We start from the raw sequence: 16,993 nt of genomic DNA on the forward strand, positions 1-16,993 counted from the left end.
CCCCCACCGCCTCCAAAGGGGCTAGCGACGCGAAGCTCTGCGCTCTCTACAAAGAGGCCGAGCTGCGCCTGAAGGGCAGCAGCAACACCACCGAGTGTGTGCCCGTGCCCACCTCCGAACACGTGGCCGAGATCGTGGGCAGGCAAGGTAAGCGGGGGGCCGGGACTGTGGAGAGGGATTTGGGGTGGCGGCACCCAGGAAAGTTCATTTCCTTCCTCCCTGCCTGCCTCCGGCTCTGTCCCTTCCCCACAAAGGGGGACCCACCCCCTCCCCTAATTTTAAGTGCCACAAAGTTCCCTGCTACCCTCAGTCGGGACGACTCTCCGATCCTTCCTCCCCCCAGGGCTCTGGCCTTAGACAAAGAAATATCCTCGCACTGGGAGAGGGAAAGGGGAGGGGGCTCTGTCTCCCAATCCAGGGAGGCTGTCCGGAGGGGGTGTCCACTCCTAGCGGGGGGTGGGGGGATCTGCCGGAATGTGCAGAGAGTCACTCTGAAGTCCCTACTCCGGTGTCTGTTAGTGGGTTGGGGCGGGGGCACCTCTGGGACCCCCACACTCCTGGAGTTACAGACTTTGTGGGAGACCTGGCCCGGGAAGCCTAACTGAGTATCTGTCTCTTTGTTGGGCTGAGTGTAGGAATGGAAGGGGGTGTGGCTCAGGGGAGGGTCCCAGCCTGGGGAAGAGGTGGTGAGGGGGGGCTTCTGGGAGGAGGGGGGTCTTATGGTCACCCGCACACCAAAGTTGGACAGTCTGTGGGGTTTTGGAAGGGGTGCCTCCAAAGAAGTGTGATGTCCTGGCCTGGACCTCTCCTCCTCCCTCTGTCTGGCTTTTGTTCTGGGCTGGCCACTGCCAGGGGCCAGAGGCCTGTTGAGTGGTCTCTGGTAGTGAAAGAGTGGGGCAGGTTAGGAAGGGGATGTACTGGGGTGTGAGATTTGGTGGAGGGCTAGTGTCTGTGGGGGTGTGTTTAGAATTAATCCAGTCTACTATGTCGGATACCACACCCTCCTCGGCTCCAGCATCCCTGGGCGGCTGTGGAGGGGCTGGCTATGTGTTGGGGAGAGTCCAGGTCGAGCAGACGGGATGTTGGGGACCTATCTCTCTCCCAGTTTCCCAAAGGGGAGTGGGGGGGGCAGGATCTGGAAATTGCAGAGGGGCTGGGCTGGGGAGCTGTGGGGTGGGGGAAGAGCAGGGGAGGAGCTGTCCCACAGTGGGGAACAATAGAGGAGCTGCATTCCGACTGGGAGTGAAGGAGGAGGCCTGCTGCTGGTGGGGGAAGAGGGGCAGCGGGCCTAGCAGTCCCCTACTCCATATCCTACCTCGCCCACCAGGCATACTGAGGTTAGGGGGTTTTCACTGGGAGACCCAGAAGGGAGGTGGGAAAGATGGCACTCCCCTGCACACTCCTTATCCCTCTAGGGCACTCCCTCTCTTGAGATTTCTGGTTTAGAAAGTTGATTTCTTCTTATTGTCAGAAACTGGGGTCCCAGACACCTGGCATTGAGTATCAGGGGTGGTCTTGGGAGGCTATAGATTTTAATGGGATCATTCTTCCTTCTCCTGCTTCTGCATCCCCGGGGTCTGTCCTTCATAAAAGTAGAGAGATTTCTCCTATTTAGATAAGCCTCCATCATTTTTTAAGTGTACGGAAGTCCTCCCTCTTGTCTAACCTCCTTCCTTCTACTGCAGTGTTAGTGCTGCTCTATTTGACCTCTAGGAAGGTGAAGCCCAATGGATCTTCCCTTCAAGAGATGCTTCTTCAGGGTTACAGATTCCAGGAGGACATTCTCCTCCACTTCTGTACCTTCAGGCTCCTATAGCTTTTCTCCTTGCCCTGGCTCATCCTCCTCACCCCAACCTCAACCCCAAAAAGATATCTTGCTTTCACTTAAGTTTATGGAGCCCAAACTTAGAGCCAGATCCCAGGTGCCCATCAGACCATGTGAGTGGAGGTGGTAGGAAAGGGACTTCCCTGCTCCTTAATGCTCACATGACCCATAAACAGAACAATCCTTTACTGACACAGCAGCAAGAATGCAGGCTTGACAACAGGTAGGACTTCTCAACTGACAAGAAGTCTGAAGACAAGGGGGAGGAGCAAATTCTCCTTCCCGAGGTCTCTTGAAGGGGAGGAGAACTGCCCAAACCCACCCTCTACTCCCCACCCCTAGTATTAGAGGAAAGGCTATCTGGAGTAGAGGAAGAGAGAAAAAGAGCTCTCTTCAGGCCTGTGGTTGGGGGGTTGGCAGAGTAGTCAGAAAATAAGGACCACTTGCATTGGTTTTAAGGAGAAAGGTAGTGTGATGGGGCTGGGATGAGAAAGAAGGGTAAATTGTGTGCATGGAGAGGGGAGTGAGCGCATCTGTATGTGAATGGAGGGCAAAAGTTGGGGGGGGGAATGTGCTGCTTGTGTGCTGGGGAGGATGGGATGGAAGAGTGGGATATATGAAAGGTTAAAACAGTATCTGTGTGTGTGTGTGTGTGTGAGAGAAAGGGGTATGTGAAAGTGTCCAGGAAGCTCACCCCACAAGTATTGTTTAGGTAAAGCCACATAGCACATCACAGTTCTTAGGGATGTGTGTGCAAACTCACATATATGTGGCATGTGTGCTTCGTGAAAGGGTGTGAGTCTTTGACGTTCCCATGTGAAGCTAGAGGGATGGAGGGGAACTTGGGAAAGGGGAGGCTTGTCCGGTCAGCCCTCGTGTTCTGTAGCCTTTAGAGGTGGGGTGGGCTTCCCAGCCTCCTTTACTTTTCTCTTTCCCCTGCTCCCTCTTTGTCTCTCTTTGTCTGGGCCTGTCTTCTCTTTCTTCCTGCCTCTCTCCTCAACCTCCCAGCTTTAACCTACTCCCCTTCCAAGCAGAAGAACAGGACCAGGATACCCTTTCCCTTATCCTACTCAGCCCTATCCCATCTCTGCTCTCCTGCCTCCAGGGGACCAGAGTGTCTGTTGGGTAGGGTGCTGCTCCCTCACACTGTGATTATTTTTATCTTTATACTCCTTCTTTCCCTCTTGAAACTCTGATTCTCAGAGCCATCCTGGTCTCCTACATTCCACTACTAGTTGCTGCAAACTCGCTATGATTTTGGGACTCACTGAGAGACTAATGGGTAGAAGGCATGGGGGGGATGTCATAGAGAAGATGGGGGTTAGTGGTCCCTGAATAAATTGGAGGACACTTAATTAATGGAAGTTAAATAAGGAGTAGATTGTGAGGTTACTGAATGTATATTGGGAATTCTGTAGAAAGATGGGGGTCAGTGACAGATAGCAGTGTTTAAGTAATTTGAAACTGTGTGCACTGCCAGAAATTAAGGGACCAGCCCTGGTTGGGAAGGTGTTAGTGAGTAGATTTGAGGTTAGCAATTTGTCTGGGAGGGTCAGTGAGTATTTGGGGGTTTCAAGGAGTGAATGAACATGGAGGGTCCTGAATGGAACCGGAGGGAAAGTTGGTACGTTTTGAAATCTGTAATCCATAGAGACTTTCGATAGATCTGAGATTCAGTGAGTGGATTGTTCCGGGTGGTTGGGGGCAGGGAGCGGTTGTGTAGCCTGAGGGGTCCCTGGGGAGCTGTGGTCTCCGGGCAAGGATCTGGGAGCTTATTGGCCCCAGCACAAACTTTATCCTTTGCTTTCTTTCTCCCCTTCTCCACCGTATCCCAGGCTGCAAGATTAAGGCTCTGAGGGCCAAAACTAACACCTACATCAAGACGCCAGTGCGGGGCGAGGAGCCGGTGTTCATGGTGACTGGGCGGCGGGAGGACGTGGCCACAGCCCGGCGGGAAATCATCTCGGCAGCTGAGCACTTCTCCATGATCCGCGCCTCGCGCAACAAGTCAGGCGCCGCCTTTGGCGTGGCGCCTGCTCTGCCAGGCCAGGTGACCATCCGTGTGCGGGTGCCCTACCGGGTGGTGGGGCTAGTGGTGGGCCCTAAGGGGGCAACCATCAAGCGCATCCAGCAGCAGACCAACACGTACATTATCACGCCAAGCCGCGACCGCGATCCAGTGTTCGAGATTACTGGGGCCCCGGGCAACGTGGAGCGTGCACGCGAGGAGATTGAGACGCACATAGCGGTGCGCACCGGCAAGATCCTCGAATACAACAATGAGAACGACTTCCTGGCGGGGAGCCCCGACGCCGCTCTTGATAGCCGCTATTCCGAGGCCTGGCGGGTACACCCGCCCGGCTGCAAGCCTCTCTCCACCTTCCGGCAGAACAGCTTGGGCTGCATCGGCGAGTGCGGAGTGGACTCTGGCTTTGAGGCCCCGCGCCTGGGAGAGCAGGGCGGGGACTTTGGCTACGGCGGGTACTTGTTTCCGGGCTACGGTGTGGGCAAGCAGGACGTGTACTATGGTGTGGCGGAGACCAGCCCCCCGCTCTGGGCGGGTCAGGAGAATGCCACGCCCACTTCGGTGCTTTTCTCTTCTGCCTCCTCCTCCTCCTCCTCTTCGGCCAAGGCCCGCGCTGGACCCCCGGGCGCGCATCGTTCTCCTGCTACCTCCGCGGAGCTGGCTGGACTCCCGAGGCGCCCGCCAGGAGAGCCGCTCCAGGGCTTCTCCAAACTTGGGGGAGGCGGCCTGCGGAGCCCCGGCGGCGGGCGCGATTGTATGGTGTGTTTTGAGAGCGAGGTGACTGCCGCTCTTGTGCCCTGCGGACACAACTTGTTCTGCATGGAGTGTGCAGTACGCATCTGCGAGAGGACGGACCCAGAGTGTCCCGTCTGCCACATCACAGCCACGCAAGCCATTCGAATATTCTCCTAAGCTCCTTGCCCCATACCTCCTGGCCCACTCCCCAGGGGCCGCCCTGGAGCTGTTTTCCACTAGGGCCTTTTGGAAATCAGTGATTTAAGGGGCAAGGTGCTTAGAGATACTCGCTCTCTGGGGAGGGGGAAGAGAAGGCTGTGGTGGCTGGAGGGTGGGCCACCTTGAGAGCCTCTGGTTACTCTGCCCTGGGTAGGTTGGGAGGGGGCCAGACCAGAAATTTTACTAGAGTTACAACTCTAATACCTCAACACACCCTAAAATCTGGGAGCAGCTAAGAGAACCTTGTTTTGCCAGAGGTGGTGGCTAAGGTTGAATCTCCTAATCCTGACCCGCCCTCTGCCCACCTCCTACTCTGCGTGTCACTCTACCCCTCCTCTGTGGAGGAGGTGGGGAAAAGGGAGAGGGAGAATTACCTTTTGTACCTAGAGGTGCTTTTTTTAAATCCCCAAGCCCTCTGGTCCTGACCTCTTAACATGACCCTTTAACCCCCAGTCCCATATCCTGTTTGGGAATCTGTTCAGTTTCCCACAGTATGAGGAGGTTGGGGCCCTATTGGGAGTCTGGATAAGTCTTCTGTGGGGGGAGGCATGTAAATTGATTAAGGGCTCAGAATTCATCTGTCTCCGCAAAGCTGGGTTAGAAGAATGTGGAGAGAGGTGTTCCTTTCTGCCCCCTTCAACTTTTTCTTCACTCTCTTCTCCCCTTTTCTTCCCTTCAGGCTTTCCTTTCTCCTTTGCTGTTTCCTTTGTTTCCCCTTGGTCATTTTCAGCTCTCTCTTGTTCTTTCTTTCTTCCCTTTCCTCCCTTGCCCTCAGCCCCTTCCAGCCCAGCTTTGGGGACATATCCCTATGGGGAGAAGTAGGAGGAAGAAGATCTTGATTACCCTACTGCTCCTTCAGGCATCAGAAAGCCCTCTCCTCCCTCCAAAGAAACACATTTTCGAAGGAATGTATCCCCCATTTCAGTGAAAACTTGAGGAGACTAAGACTGGAGGTACATAAAGGGTCAAACTTCCATCTTCATCATCTATGGGCATTACATGTAAGGAGCAGTTCTTGGGCTGGATTTTCTGGCTGTGGGTATGAGGGGGCAGGGTTGTGTGTTATTTCAAGGAATGGGAACGGGCCTGAGGCAGGAGTAAAGGCTGGTGGAGCGAAGGGGTACTAGCTCCCTCAGTCCTACTCCTCCTTCCCTGAAGTGCCCCACTCCCTGCACCCCTCTCCCAGCCTGACCTGAGTCCTCATTAGTGTGCTTGTCTTAAAGTCTCTGCCCCATTCATTGTGGCTGAGGAGAGAGGCCAGGTCTTCAGAGAGGGGTCAGTCTGAGGTGAAGTTGGATTGGGATGCGTGCGGCAGGACCTGTTTGAGAATCATGTATTGTTACAGGCCTTGCACCCCTTTCTTGCTTCTCCCACTGCTCACTTGGGGCTGCCACTGGCCTCTCCCCCTCCTGGTTCCGCTGGCCGTGCCAGGAGAGGACAGGGATATAGGAGTTCCAGAGGGCCCCAGGAGATCCTTGTATATAATGGGGTGGACTGTTCTGAGTGATCTCTGAGCACTTAGTTCTGGAGTTCCACTCTTCCTGGATGGAGAAAGGGGTGCAGGGATGGGGATGCAGAGGGGAGTTCTTCCTTCTCTTCCTCCTGTTGTGAATTATTTCACCTCTCCTCAGCCTTCCCTTCTAGACCACCAGCCAGGGAGGGGAGAGGAAGGAGGTCACAGGCAAGAAAACTGGCCTGTGACATCTTCCCTCCTTCCCGCCAACGTGAGCCATCCTGCAATGTCTGTACAATAGAAACCAAACCAAATGGGCACCCCACCCCTAGTCGCTGGGGGCGGGTGGGGAGGGGGGTGGGAAGAAGGGACGTCTATTTGTTGATCCCCCTCCCCCTCTCCACTCCTTACCCTCAAAGGCAGAAGACTGTTACACTAGGGGGCTCAGAAAATTCAATCCCACCCTTACTAATTGAGCCAAACCTAGAAACACAAAACACACATAGCAAGAAACAAAATAGAGGAGAGAAAGAGCGTGAGAGGGAGCGAGAAAGGTGACCAACACAGAGGAGAGAAAACAAAAATAGCAAAAAAAAAAGAAAAGAAAAAAAAAGCAGTTCTTTATAATTTAATATTCTATTTTAATAAAGGCGTTTATTACCGTATAAATGTAGCAAAGAACCTGGGCTAATATGAAAAAAAAAAAAGACTTTTTATTAGGTAATTTATTATATGAAAAGGATATTTTATTTTATGATAAAGTGATCCTTAAAAAAAAATAAAAAAAACTTTAGAAGGTTTAGAATATATGTAGGGAGAGAAGAAGAAGAAAAAATACATTTGTATTCAGAGTTAAATCTTAAAAAAGGGTTTTTAATATATGTTCGGGTTTACGTTCCTTTTTCCCCCCCACTTTTTTTTGGGGAGGAATGTCATTTGCTTTTCTGTGGGGAGCATCCTGGGATGGATGGATGGAGAGAGGGGCTGGGGGAACCTGGTCCCTTCTGGGGCCCTGTGAATAGATTAGATTTCACTCCATGGGCTCCCCCTCCTTTCTCCCCCTCCCCCTCGGGGGAGCCGGCAGAGCCAAACAAAGAAAGGGATTAACAAGAAAGGAAGAAGCTGAGGACTGAGAATCCTAGGGTGTCCCCCCCTTCCCCTGCCCAGTCCCGGAGGGGGTGAGTGAGAAGGGGAAGCTGGGAACTGAGGCCCAGCAGGCCCATGGGAACCCTCAGAGAGGTGTGAGATTTAAGAGAAATAGATTTTTTTTTTTAACCAAAAATGAGAGAAGAAAAAGAAACCGAGGGGTTTAAAAGAAAAGAATACTACAAAATAATAATTATTAATAATAATAATAATTCAAATTTATTTCATATAATCCTAGAGAAAGAGAGAGAGAGAATAACTAGTTACTTAGTAGACAATATTCAGATAGCTTAAAGTTTAGTAGCATTGAGGGCCCCTGGGTCCAGTAGAATGTATAAAAGTCGTAAAAGAAAAGGAAAATAGGAGGGAAGTGGCTGAATGGGCCCTGAGTTGCCCCATCTTCAGATATCAGGGTGGGAGCAGGTTGCAAGCTAAGATTGGCAGCTTCCAGTCTGCTGGGATTGATTCTGAGAATCCTTGGATTTTTAAATTGTAGGATAAATAGAAGAGGGGCTCAGTTGCCAGGGTCTTTGAAACGGTGGACATTGATCATCTCTAGCAGATGAGGGGCTGGGCTGTGGGTAACAGAGAAGGACGCTTGGGGGCCTGGCCATTCTATCCATCCCTCTGCCTCTGTTGGGCAAAGGTTGCTTACTTCGAAGTGATAGGTCATCACCTGGGCTTTTAGGGAGGATGAAGACCAGCTCGCTCTCCTAAGCAAGCTGCTTCCAGGCCTAACCAAGGAAGTCCTTCTTAAAGTCTAACCTCAATCCACTTCATTACAGATTGAGTTGAGAACCTGGTAGGTTGAGGGGCCATACATACTTACTACTGTATCTTCTCAGACCTTTGAGAGGACTGAGGAGATCTGTCTCCCATCCTTGTTTCCACCCAACATTTCACTTTGCTTTTGCCCTCCAAGGCAGCAGTGGGAGTAACATTCTCCATAAATGCTCTTTAAAGTTGTACTGTGCTTCACAGGTTTACAAAGTGCTTTTATTGTCTTATAGAAGTTAGATTCTAAGAAGGACTTCCCATACCAGGAGATAAAGGGGAGACATCATCCTTGATGGTCTGGGAATATTGATCCCCCAAGGTACAGAGAAGCAGGGGAGGGCAGCAGTGAACTTGGGCAACCCCAGTCCTGACCATCTCTGCTCTAGTCCACCTTTATCTGTAGGTGGTCATGTCGTAGTCATCCACCATGTCTGGGGTTACATCACCCTCCTCACAGACAATTTGGGAGCCTGACTTTTGCATGTGAGAAATCATTTTTTTTAAGCACTTGCCGTCTACCAACCCCAGCTTGCAGACAGTTGGGCCCTTCCCTCCTATCCAAGTATCTAAGTATTGGGGAGGCCCCTTGGCTCTCCTTTTGGTGAGAGGGGCAGGGCCAGCTCCATTACACCAATGACTCTGTCATGCCCTTTTTGGCCCTAGACCCCAAACATGTCCCTCTTCCCAATTTACTCTTCTCACCCCACCTAGGGACAGATTCTCCCCTGCTCTGTTTGTCCTAGAAACTCCCCTAGTTTGGGATGGTAGCATCGAGGGTGGGGAGGGGATTGCCCTTTCCCCCCCACTTGAGGGTGTGGGTGGGGTAGGGTGGGTGGGGAGAGACAGCCCTGGGGCAGGGGGGATGGTCTCTCCACTGTAGAAAGTAGAGTAGGATTGTGGTCAGACTTAATTTGAGGCATCTAGTGAAGACACATACAAATCTGCTGAAGAGAAAAAGATTTCAAAAGCAAAATAAATGGCGGAAAATAAAACCGACCCATGAATAATCAAGTCAAAGTGATGTTGCACAAAATGCAGAGAAACCAAGAAAGGGGAGGGTAAATGTATTAAATGTGCTATTAAGAACTTAATTTTATTAAAAGTATTATTACTTAAGGCTCTGCCTTTTTTCTCTTGCATATGAGTTGGGACCATCTTGTGAATTAGAGGAATTCCCTTAGGGGTGGTCGCTCAGGTTTTCTCTACTGATTCTGGGCATCCCTGCACACTTTATGGGTAGCAGAGGTCTCCAGGGCTCTCCCACTCTCACTTGGTCTCCTCTTGACCACAGCACCCTACTTGAGTATCCAAACACTCAGTCCCTTCTCTTCTCGTTTACTACCTTTTACTCCTTGGGGTGGTGTAGTGGTTAAGGCATTTGGCTGCTAACTGAAACGTCAGTGGTTTGAACCCACCAGTTGCTCCATGGAAAAAAGATGAGGCAGTCTGCTTCTGTAAAGACTTGTTGTGTGCCATCAAGTCAGAACTGACTCATAGCGACCCCTCATTGGGTTTCCAAGGCAGTATCACTACAGAAGTAGATTGTCCCATCTTCCTTCTGAGGAGTGGCTGGTGGGTTTGAACTGCCAGCCTTCTGGTTAGCAGTCAAGTGCCTTAGGCACTATGCTACCAGAGCTCCTCTGTAAAGACTTACAGCCTTGGAAAGCCAATGGGAGTTTCTGTAAGTCGGATTCAACTCCATGGCCTTGAGTTTGTTTTTTGTTTTGGGCTTCTTGGGGGGCAGTCAGACCTGCAGACCAGGGCAATAGAGTAAATTTGCTTGTGCAGTCATCTCTTGGGTTCAGTGGAGAAGTGGCCAGCCAAGGGCCAAGAGAGTCAGAGACCCTCCCCACTCATCCAAACCAGACCCTTCAATATATCCCTCTTCTTGGGGGATGGAAGAAAACAATGGAGAACTTGCACATTCTGTCTCCCAGGCTTAACCCCACCCCTTCCCCCAGAACATACATACAGGACAGACCTGTAGGTCCTGATACCTCCTCTCCCTAACATCTCCCCCTGCCTCCTCCCCTTGCCCCTGGCATTGGAGTGACCTCAGTTCTTGGCACCAGGGCCCTGGGCACCAGATGGTTCCCTCTGATGCCTTTTCCTTTGTCTTGCTTTCCAGATACCCCCTCCCCTCCAGGCTGCCCTCCCTCCCCCACCTGCCCTGGGGGTTGGCAGGGGGAAGGGCTCCATCTCCCACCCCTTGGCACTGTCCCCAGACCACAGGGCTCCCCCAAGCAGCTGGCCCTGGGGTACAGTGGGTATGGTGGGGAGGACAGAGGGAGGGGAAGGGAAACAGGGACTCAGAGGAGGGTCAAAGCTAAAGGGAAGGTACCAACTGGAAGAGAAAGAGGGAGGAACAGACAGAGGCAGCAGGATGGCCAAGCATTGATAAAAAACACAACTTTATTTGACGGCCTGGTCTGTCAGGATATGGATAGATAATAGAGATATGTGTGATGAAGCATGAAGACGTCAGAGTTCTAGGGAGCTGTGAACAGGAACTGGACATTCTTGACATCCAGAACCAAGGGGCAAGGAAAGGTCCTGGGGCTTAAGGGGGGGAGGGTGGCCACCAGGACACCAGTGGGGACAGGGCTTGTGCCGATCAGGGTCAGAGGTTGATGCAACAAGCCCTCTTCTCCCCAGGGTCCCGCTCCTGTCCAGCCTGGGTACTACCCAGGGTGATGGCATTGGTCCGGGTGCTGTTCTGCCTCTGCTTGGATACCTTTGTGAAGATCTCTGAGTGGGTAAAAGGCAATGATCAGCCCAACACTGAGTTCCTCCCTGCCCCCCACACCCCTGTACATTGGGGGTGGCCACCTTTGAAGGAGGGTTTGCTGGGAGGAAGTGGAATTTGGACACCTGGGTCCTTTCTAATTACCTGGGTGAGAGGGGCTGAGGGGGATAGGCAATGGTGCCAGGGGGCACTGAGGAGGCTAGGGGACCAGAGAGGGGCTGAGGTATCAGCTGGGACCACAGGGTGAAATGAGGGTGCCAAATGGAGATAGGGGCTCTAACCTTTGAGGACCGTCTCAAAGGCCAGCTCAACATTGGTAGAGTCCAGAGCTGAGGTCTCCAGGAATAGCAGCCCATTGTTTTCTGGCAGGAAGAGAAACACACCATTAATTGAGGGGTACCAAAGCAATAATCACAATAATATTTACTAAATATCAGGCACTGTGCTAAATTCCTGGCATGTTTTAATCCTTAAAACAACCTATAAAGGTATAACCTGTTGAGTGGAAAACTAATTTGCTCTGTAAACTTTCACCCAAACCACAATAAAGAAAAAATAAACAAACTCTATGAGGTAGGTATGATTACTACACCTCTTTTATAAAAGAGGAAACTGAAGCCCAGAAACACAGGACATGCAGAAGGAACTTGCTCTGTGTCCGCATCTAGTAATTGACCAAGATGAGATGTGAGGCCAGGCCGTGGGACTGTCCTTAACCACAATACCATGCTGCTCTAAACCCCAGAAAACTCCTGGGGAAAGTGTGACTGCAGTTGGCCAAGAGAAGTTCCCCTCTACACTTAGGATCTCTGGGTATTGCAGGGTAGGGCTGTCTTAAAATCCACTATGAATAATTGCCCTTGAAGACAATCTCAGGCTGATGGTGGGCTGTAACAGGAGGAACAACCCTGAGGGAGAGGAGATGGAGGTAGAGAGACCTGATGGAGGAAGTGCAGGCTGGGGACTCGACTCACGCGGCTGGAGAGGCTGGAGTTGGGAATGTGTGAAGAAAGTTGGAGGAATCTGACTAGATTGTGTTAGGCTCTCACCAGCGAACATTTGGGCCTCCTCAGTGGGTACCTCCCGGGCCTGGCTGAGGTCACTCTTGTTACCCACAAGCATGACAACAATGGTGGCCTCTGCGTGGTCGTAGAGCTCCTTTAGCCAGCGCTCCACCATGGCGTAGGTCTGGTGCTTGGTTAGATCAAATACCAGTAGGGCCCCCACAGCACCACGATAGTACCTAGGCAAGGGGTGGGGATGGGCAGAGAGGCAAGGTCAGGGCTATAGGGCCCAGCCTCAGAGCAGAGCTATCAAGTCAAAAAGCCAGAAATCAGAGAATCAGAGACCAGGAAATATGGAAACTGGGGTCCAGGGAACCAAATCCCAGTAGGTAGTCCAAGGCTCCTGTGCCTGATGCTCAGAAACCTCCAGGGACACTGGCCTTGGGGTCTCCGCAGCCTCACCTCCCTGCTCTAAAACCTCCACTGGCTCCCTCCTTCCTTCATAGCCCCTGTGCTCTGCTCAGTTCCTTTGTTCTGATTTTAGCCCCTATTATTCACCAACGTATACGTCAGCTCTGGCCAAGTCTACCTGCTGGATGTTGCCTCTCTGAGATCTTTGCAAAGGCTCCTTGACCCACATGTCCTCTTCTTTCCCGTGGCCAGATAATTCTTACCCTTCTATCGTGTTGTTGTTTGCTGTCGAGTCGGACCCTACTCATAGCAACCCCTCCTTGGGTTTTCGAGGCAGTATCACTATGGAAGCTTGCCCAACTTTCCTTCCGAGGAGTGGCTGGTGGGTTTGAACCACCAGCCTTCTGGTTAGCAGTCAAGTGCGTTAGGCACTATGCCACCAGAGCTCCCCTACCCTTCTATCTAGAACTAGTTAAATGCCTACTCCATGCAGTGGCCCCTGACCTGACCACCTCGGGCATCCAGCTTCACTTTTGTAACTAAGTGTGTGGGGCTCCTTCAGACTGGTGCCGCCTAATTATTCCCATTTTACTCATGAGTCAGCTGAAGCTCAGTCAAGAGGCCTCCAGGGTGTCCTTTTAGTCTTGTCGCTTTGTAAACTGGAGATGACCAGTCCAGACTTCATTGTTTGCAGTTAGATGGTGAAGGCTGCCAACTGCAAAACACTGTGCAGAGGTGAGGGGGCGCTCTTGACCCACAGAGCCTGCTCCCATCCTGGCTCCACCCTGATTTCACCTGTTTGAGTCTATGGTTTCTTGTATTTAAACAGCAATTAGTCATAGCACCTTAAGGAGCTCTGTTGGCATTCTGGTTAAAGCATTAGGCTGCTAACCAAAAGGTCAGTGGTTCAAACCCACCAGCTGCTCCATGGGAGACAGATGAGGCAGTAAATCTTCTGTGAAGATGTACAGCCTTGGAAACCCTATGGGGCAGTTCTACCCTGTCCTACAGGGTCACTATGAGTCAAAATCAACTCGATGGCAGTGAGTAATCATAGCACCTTAACTCATGGTGGTACTTTGAGGATTACATAAAATGCCAACAGTAAAGTTCTTTGTACCTTCCAGGGCACTGCAGCAATTATTTTTGTTTTGAGTCCCAGTAACACTATATTCTGTCTTGAACTGTTTGCTGCTCATAGCACTTGTGTCTCTTTAACTGGGCCATGAAATCTTGGAGGAAGGTGGCTCACCTGGCATCTCAGGACCCTACCCAGAGAGGCACTGCTGAGTTCCCTCGATGCCGAGTTCCTTCGCTGCCACCTTCTCCACCATCCTCCAAAGGTGTTCCCTGACTTTCCCAGCACCCCCACACCCCTTTGATTCCCCAGGCCCGGGCTCACGCTGAGGTGATGGCTCGGTACCGCTCCAGGCCAGCTGTGTCCCAGATCTGAGCTTTGACAGCAGCGGTGCCCAGCATCACAGTGCGAGTGGAGAACTCAACCCCGATGGTGGTGCGGCTGTCGTGGCTGAACTCATTGCGTGTGAATCGGGATAGCAGGTTGGTCTTCCCCACGCCTGACTCGCCGATCAGCACCACTGAGGGGATGGAGAAAGAAGGGCTGAGCATGGGGCCGGGCAGTCCCAAGCCAACCTGAGCTTGGAGCGTCTGACCATTAGCACAGGGGAGCTGGGCACACAGGACCGAAGAGGCAGCCAGCATTTCTGGCAGGGCCTGGGGTCAGGTCTGCAACTCTGCATGATGATCTGTCTTGGGAAAAGGGCCAGAGTTTGGAACAAATTCAAGGGACATCGTGTTTTGTAAAGTAGAAGTTTTGAGAAAATGAGGAAAACCCTTCACAAGATGGGTTGACATAAAGCCACTACAATGGACTCAGACATACCAATGATTGTGAAAATGGACACACACAGGACGAGGTATCATTTTGTTCTGTTGTACATAAAGTCACCATGAGTCGGAGCTGACTGGACAGCTGCAAATAACAAGGATGATAGGCCTAGTCTGTTGAGATGTGGCTGCAGAGAGTCAGCCTGTGCATTTGGTCATGATGTGATGTCTCTGAGCTGTTAGTGGGTACTGGTGTTCATGGGTTGTGCAGGGAAGTTATCTGAGTGTGTTAATGTGAACAGGTATGGTAGGAGCTCTGAGGGGTACACATGTTCTGGAGTAGAGAGTATGAAGTAGGGGAAGTGGGAGGTTTGCTGTGTATGTTTGCACAAGGAACAAAGGTGTAAATAGAGATGTGGGTGAGAAGAAAGTTAGCCAGGTGACACATCTGTGGGTGACAGTGAGGTGTATATGTCTGTAAGAAGTTAGGATCCAGTTGTCCCTTCAGTCTTGTACTGTCAAGAGCTTGGGGCTGGGAGCTGGATAGTTGTGGTTTACAGTCCTGATTCTGCTTTGTATCAGCTGTGTGTCCTTCAACAGGTTATTTAACCTCTCTGAGACTATTTTTTTAATATGAAGAAAATGGAAATAAAAATAGTATCTACCTTATGGGTTGTTGCAATAAGTCAATGGGATACTGCCCAGAATATAGGAAGTGTACAAAACTGTTATTGCTGTGGATTGTTGTAGGTTAACCAAACCAAATTCACTGCCATCAAGTTGATTCTGACTCATAGCAACTTCCATTGGGTTTCCAAGGCTATAAATCTTTATGGAAGTAGATTGCCCTATCTTCCTTCCGCAGAGCAGCTGGTGGGTTTGAACTGCTGACCATCTGGTTAGAAACCAAATGCCTTATCCACTATGCCACCAGAGCTCCTTGTTGTTGCTAGGCTAGTGTTTTTACCTTTGGGTTTTCAGGAACAAGGGCCAGAAGGGCTATGAAGATCATTTGGGCTTATAGGTAGTATCCGGAGTCTGACCTTGTCTGCTGATGGGGAGCCAGAGTAGGATGTTGGGACTGACGTAAGTAGGACCCACAAACTGCACTGGCACCAATCTGAGCACCCAGGATCAGAGGAGGCCACTCTTCAGACCCAAGGTGGTTCTGTGGAGGCAGGCTGTCACTCAAGGACACACTGGGCTATGGTCTCAGGTCAGCCTCAGACTAGTTATATGACCTTGAACAAGTGGTTCACCTTTTCTGGGTCTTAGTTTCTTTGTTTATAAATCTATAAATGTCCTTTGCAACTTTGAACATTCCTTATTTATGTAGGACAGGAAAGAAGTGGGAGCAGTATGGGTATGCACGGGTAAGAAGATGGGCAGGGTGTATGTGTGTTTGGCTGCCTGCTTCTCCTTTACTGGGTGTCTCATTCCCATCTCATCCCTTCCAGAGGGTGGGCTCACAGCCTGGTCTCAGGCTTCAAAGGTGCTCAGGGCAAGGGCTTTGGAGTCTGACTTTGTGACCTTCTGTAAGCTACTTACTCTGTCTCTAAGCCTCCATCTGTAAAATGGAGATACTATGGGCTAATATTTATTGAGTTCTTACTCTGTGCCAGGTGCTGTCCTAAAAGCACTATATATTTCATCCTTACAACAGCTCCATGAGATAAACACCGTTATGATTATCCCCATTTTTACAGATGAGGAAGTCAAGGCCCTTAAGAGGTTAAATGACTTGCCCAAGATAACACAGCTAGTGTGATAGACACAGAGATGTGTTGCCCAGATCCGCCTTCAAGGAAGGACTTGCTGCGCAGCTGCAGGGAGTGTGGTTGACTGACAGTCTCCAACTATCAGCTCCTTCAGCATTTGTTTCTGGTACAGAGAGCCATTCACTGAGGCCATGCCCTTCCTGGGCAACCTGCATCCAATGACTGAGTAAGGTGAGGCTGTGACAGGCTGGGCCACTCTGATGAGCAATACTTGCTCCAGAGCTCCCCACCCTTGGTTCGCCTTTGTCAGTCCTGCTTTGCAGTTTGACTTCTCCCTCTGTCCAATCCTGTTTCCACCCCCTTCATTTACATGTTGCACCTCAATCTTCTTCTCTGTGTCTGCTACTGAAGACTGTAACTTGCAATCACTGCAAATGGCAGAGTTGAGATCTGAACTATTAGTCAGCCTCCTGATCACTATGCTATACTGTTTCTCAAGAACTTCTTGGGGTTGTTATAGTGATTAAAGGAGTCCTGGTGGCACAGTGGTTAAGTGTTCAGCTGCTAACTGAAATGCTGGCCATTTGAACCTGCCAGCCACTCCGTGGGAGAAAGATACAGCAGCCTGCTTCCATGTAGATTATCAAACTAAACCCAACTCACTGCCGTCGAGTCGGACCTGACTCATAGTGACCCCTTCTTGGGTTTCCAAGGCAGTATCACTATGGAAGTAGATTGCCCAAACTTCCTTCCGAGGAGTGACTGGTGGGTTTGAACCACCAGCCTTGGAGTATTTCTACCCTGTCCTATAGGGCCACTATGAAGTAGAATGGCAACAGGTTTTAAAGTGATTAAGGCCCTGCATGATGTGAATGGTGAAGCATTCAACTATTAACCAAAAAGATGGCAGTTAGAAGCTATCCAGAGATGTCTGGAAAGAAAGGCCTGACTATCTGCTTCCAAAAGGTCACATCTTTGTAAACCTTATGAAGTGCAGTTCTACTCTGAAACACATGGGGTTGCCATAAGTTTTTTGTTTTCAAACAGTGAGTGATTAATGAGATAGTTTGTTGTTGTTATTTGCC

General features: G+C 50.8%; 2 protein-coding genes across 2 annotated transcripts in view; one reads left to right on the forward strand and one right to left on the reverse strand.

Moving 5' to 3' along the window:
* The window catches only part of MEX3A (mex-3 RNA binding family member A), a 5,096-nt gene extending 333 nt beyond the window's left edge, over positions 1-4,763 (forward strand). Inside the window, 2 exon segments of the mRNA XM_042782013.1 lie at positions 1-147; positions 3,661-4,763. The exon segment at positions 1-147 is cut by the window's left edge and continues 160 nt beyond it. Coding sequence (XP_042637947.1) covers positions 1-147; positions 3,661-4,763 — 1,250 coding nt within the window.
* A 6,038-nt stretch (positions 4,764-10,801) lies between these two features.
* Positions 10,802-16,993, reverse strand: part of RAB25 (RAB25, member RAS oncogene family) — a 7,409-nt gene continuing 1,217 nt past the window's right edge. The window contains exons 2-5 of the mRNA XM_007948451.2: positions 13,745-13,940; positions 11,977-12,170; positions 11,209-11,289; positions 10,802-10,929 (exon numbers count right to left, since the gene is read on the reverse strand). Of these exons, the coding sequence (XP_007946642.1) occupies positions 10,802-10,929; positions 11,209-11,289; positions 11,977-12,170; positions 13,745-13,940 (599 nt within the window). The remainder of the gene's footprint in view (positions 10,930-11,208; positions 11,290-11,976; positions 12,171-13,744; positions 13,941-16,993) is intronic.

Source organism: Orycteropus afer, unplaced genomic scaffold (assembly GCF_000298275.1).
Source record: "Orycteropus afer afer isolate SDZICR_OR568_19922 unplaced genomic scaffold, OryAfe1.0 scaffold00217, whole genome shotgun sequence".
Lineage (NCBI taxonomy): Eukaryota > Metazoa > Chordata > Mammalia > Tubulidentata > Orycteropodidae > Orycteropus > Orycteropus afer.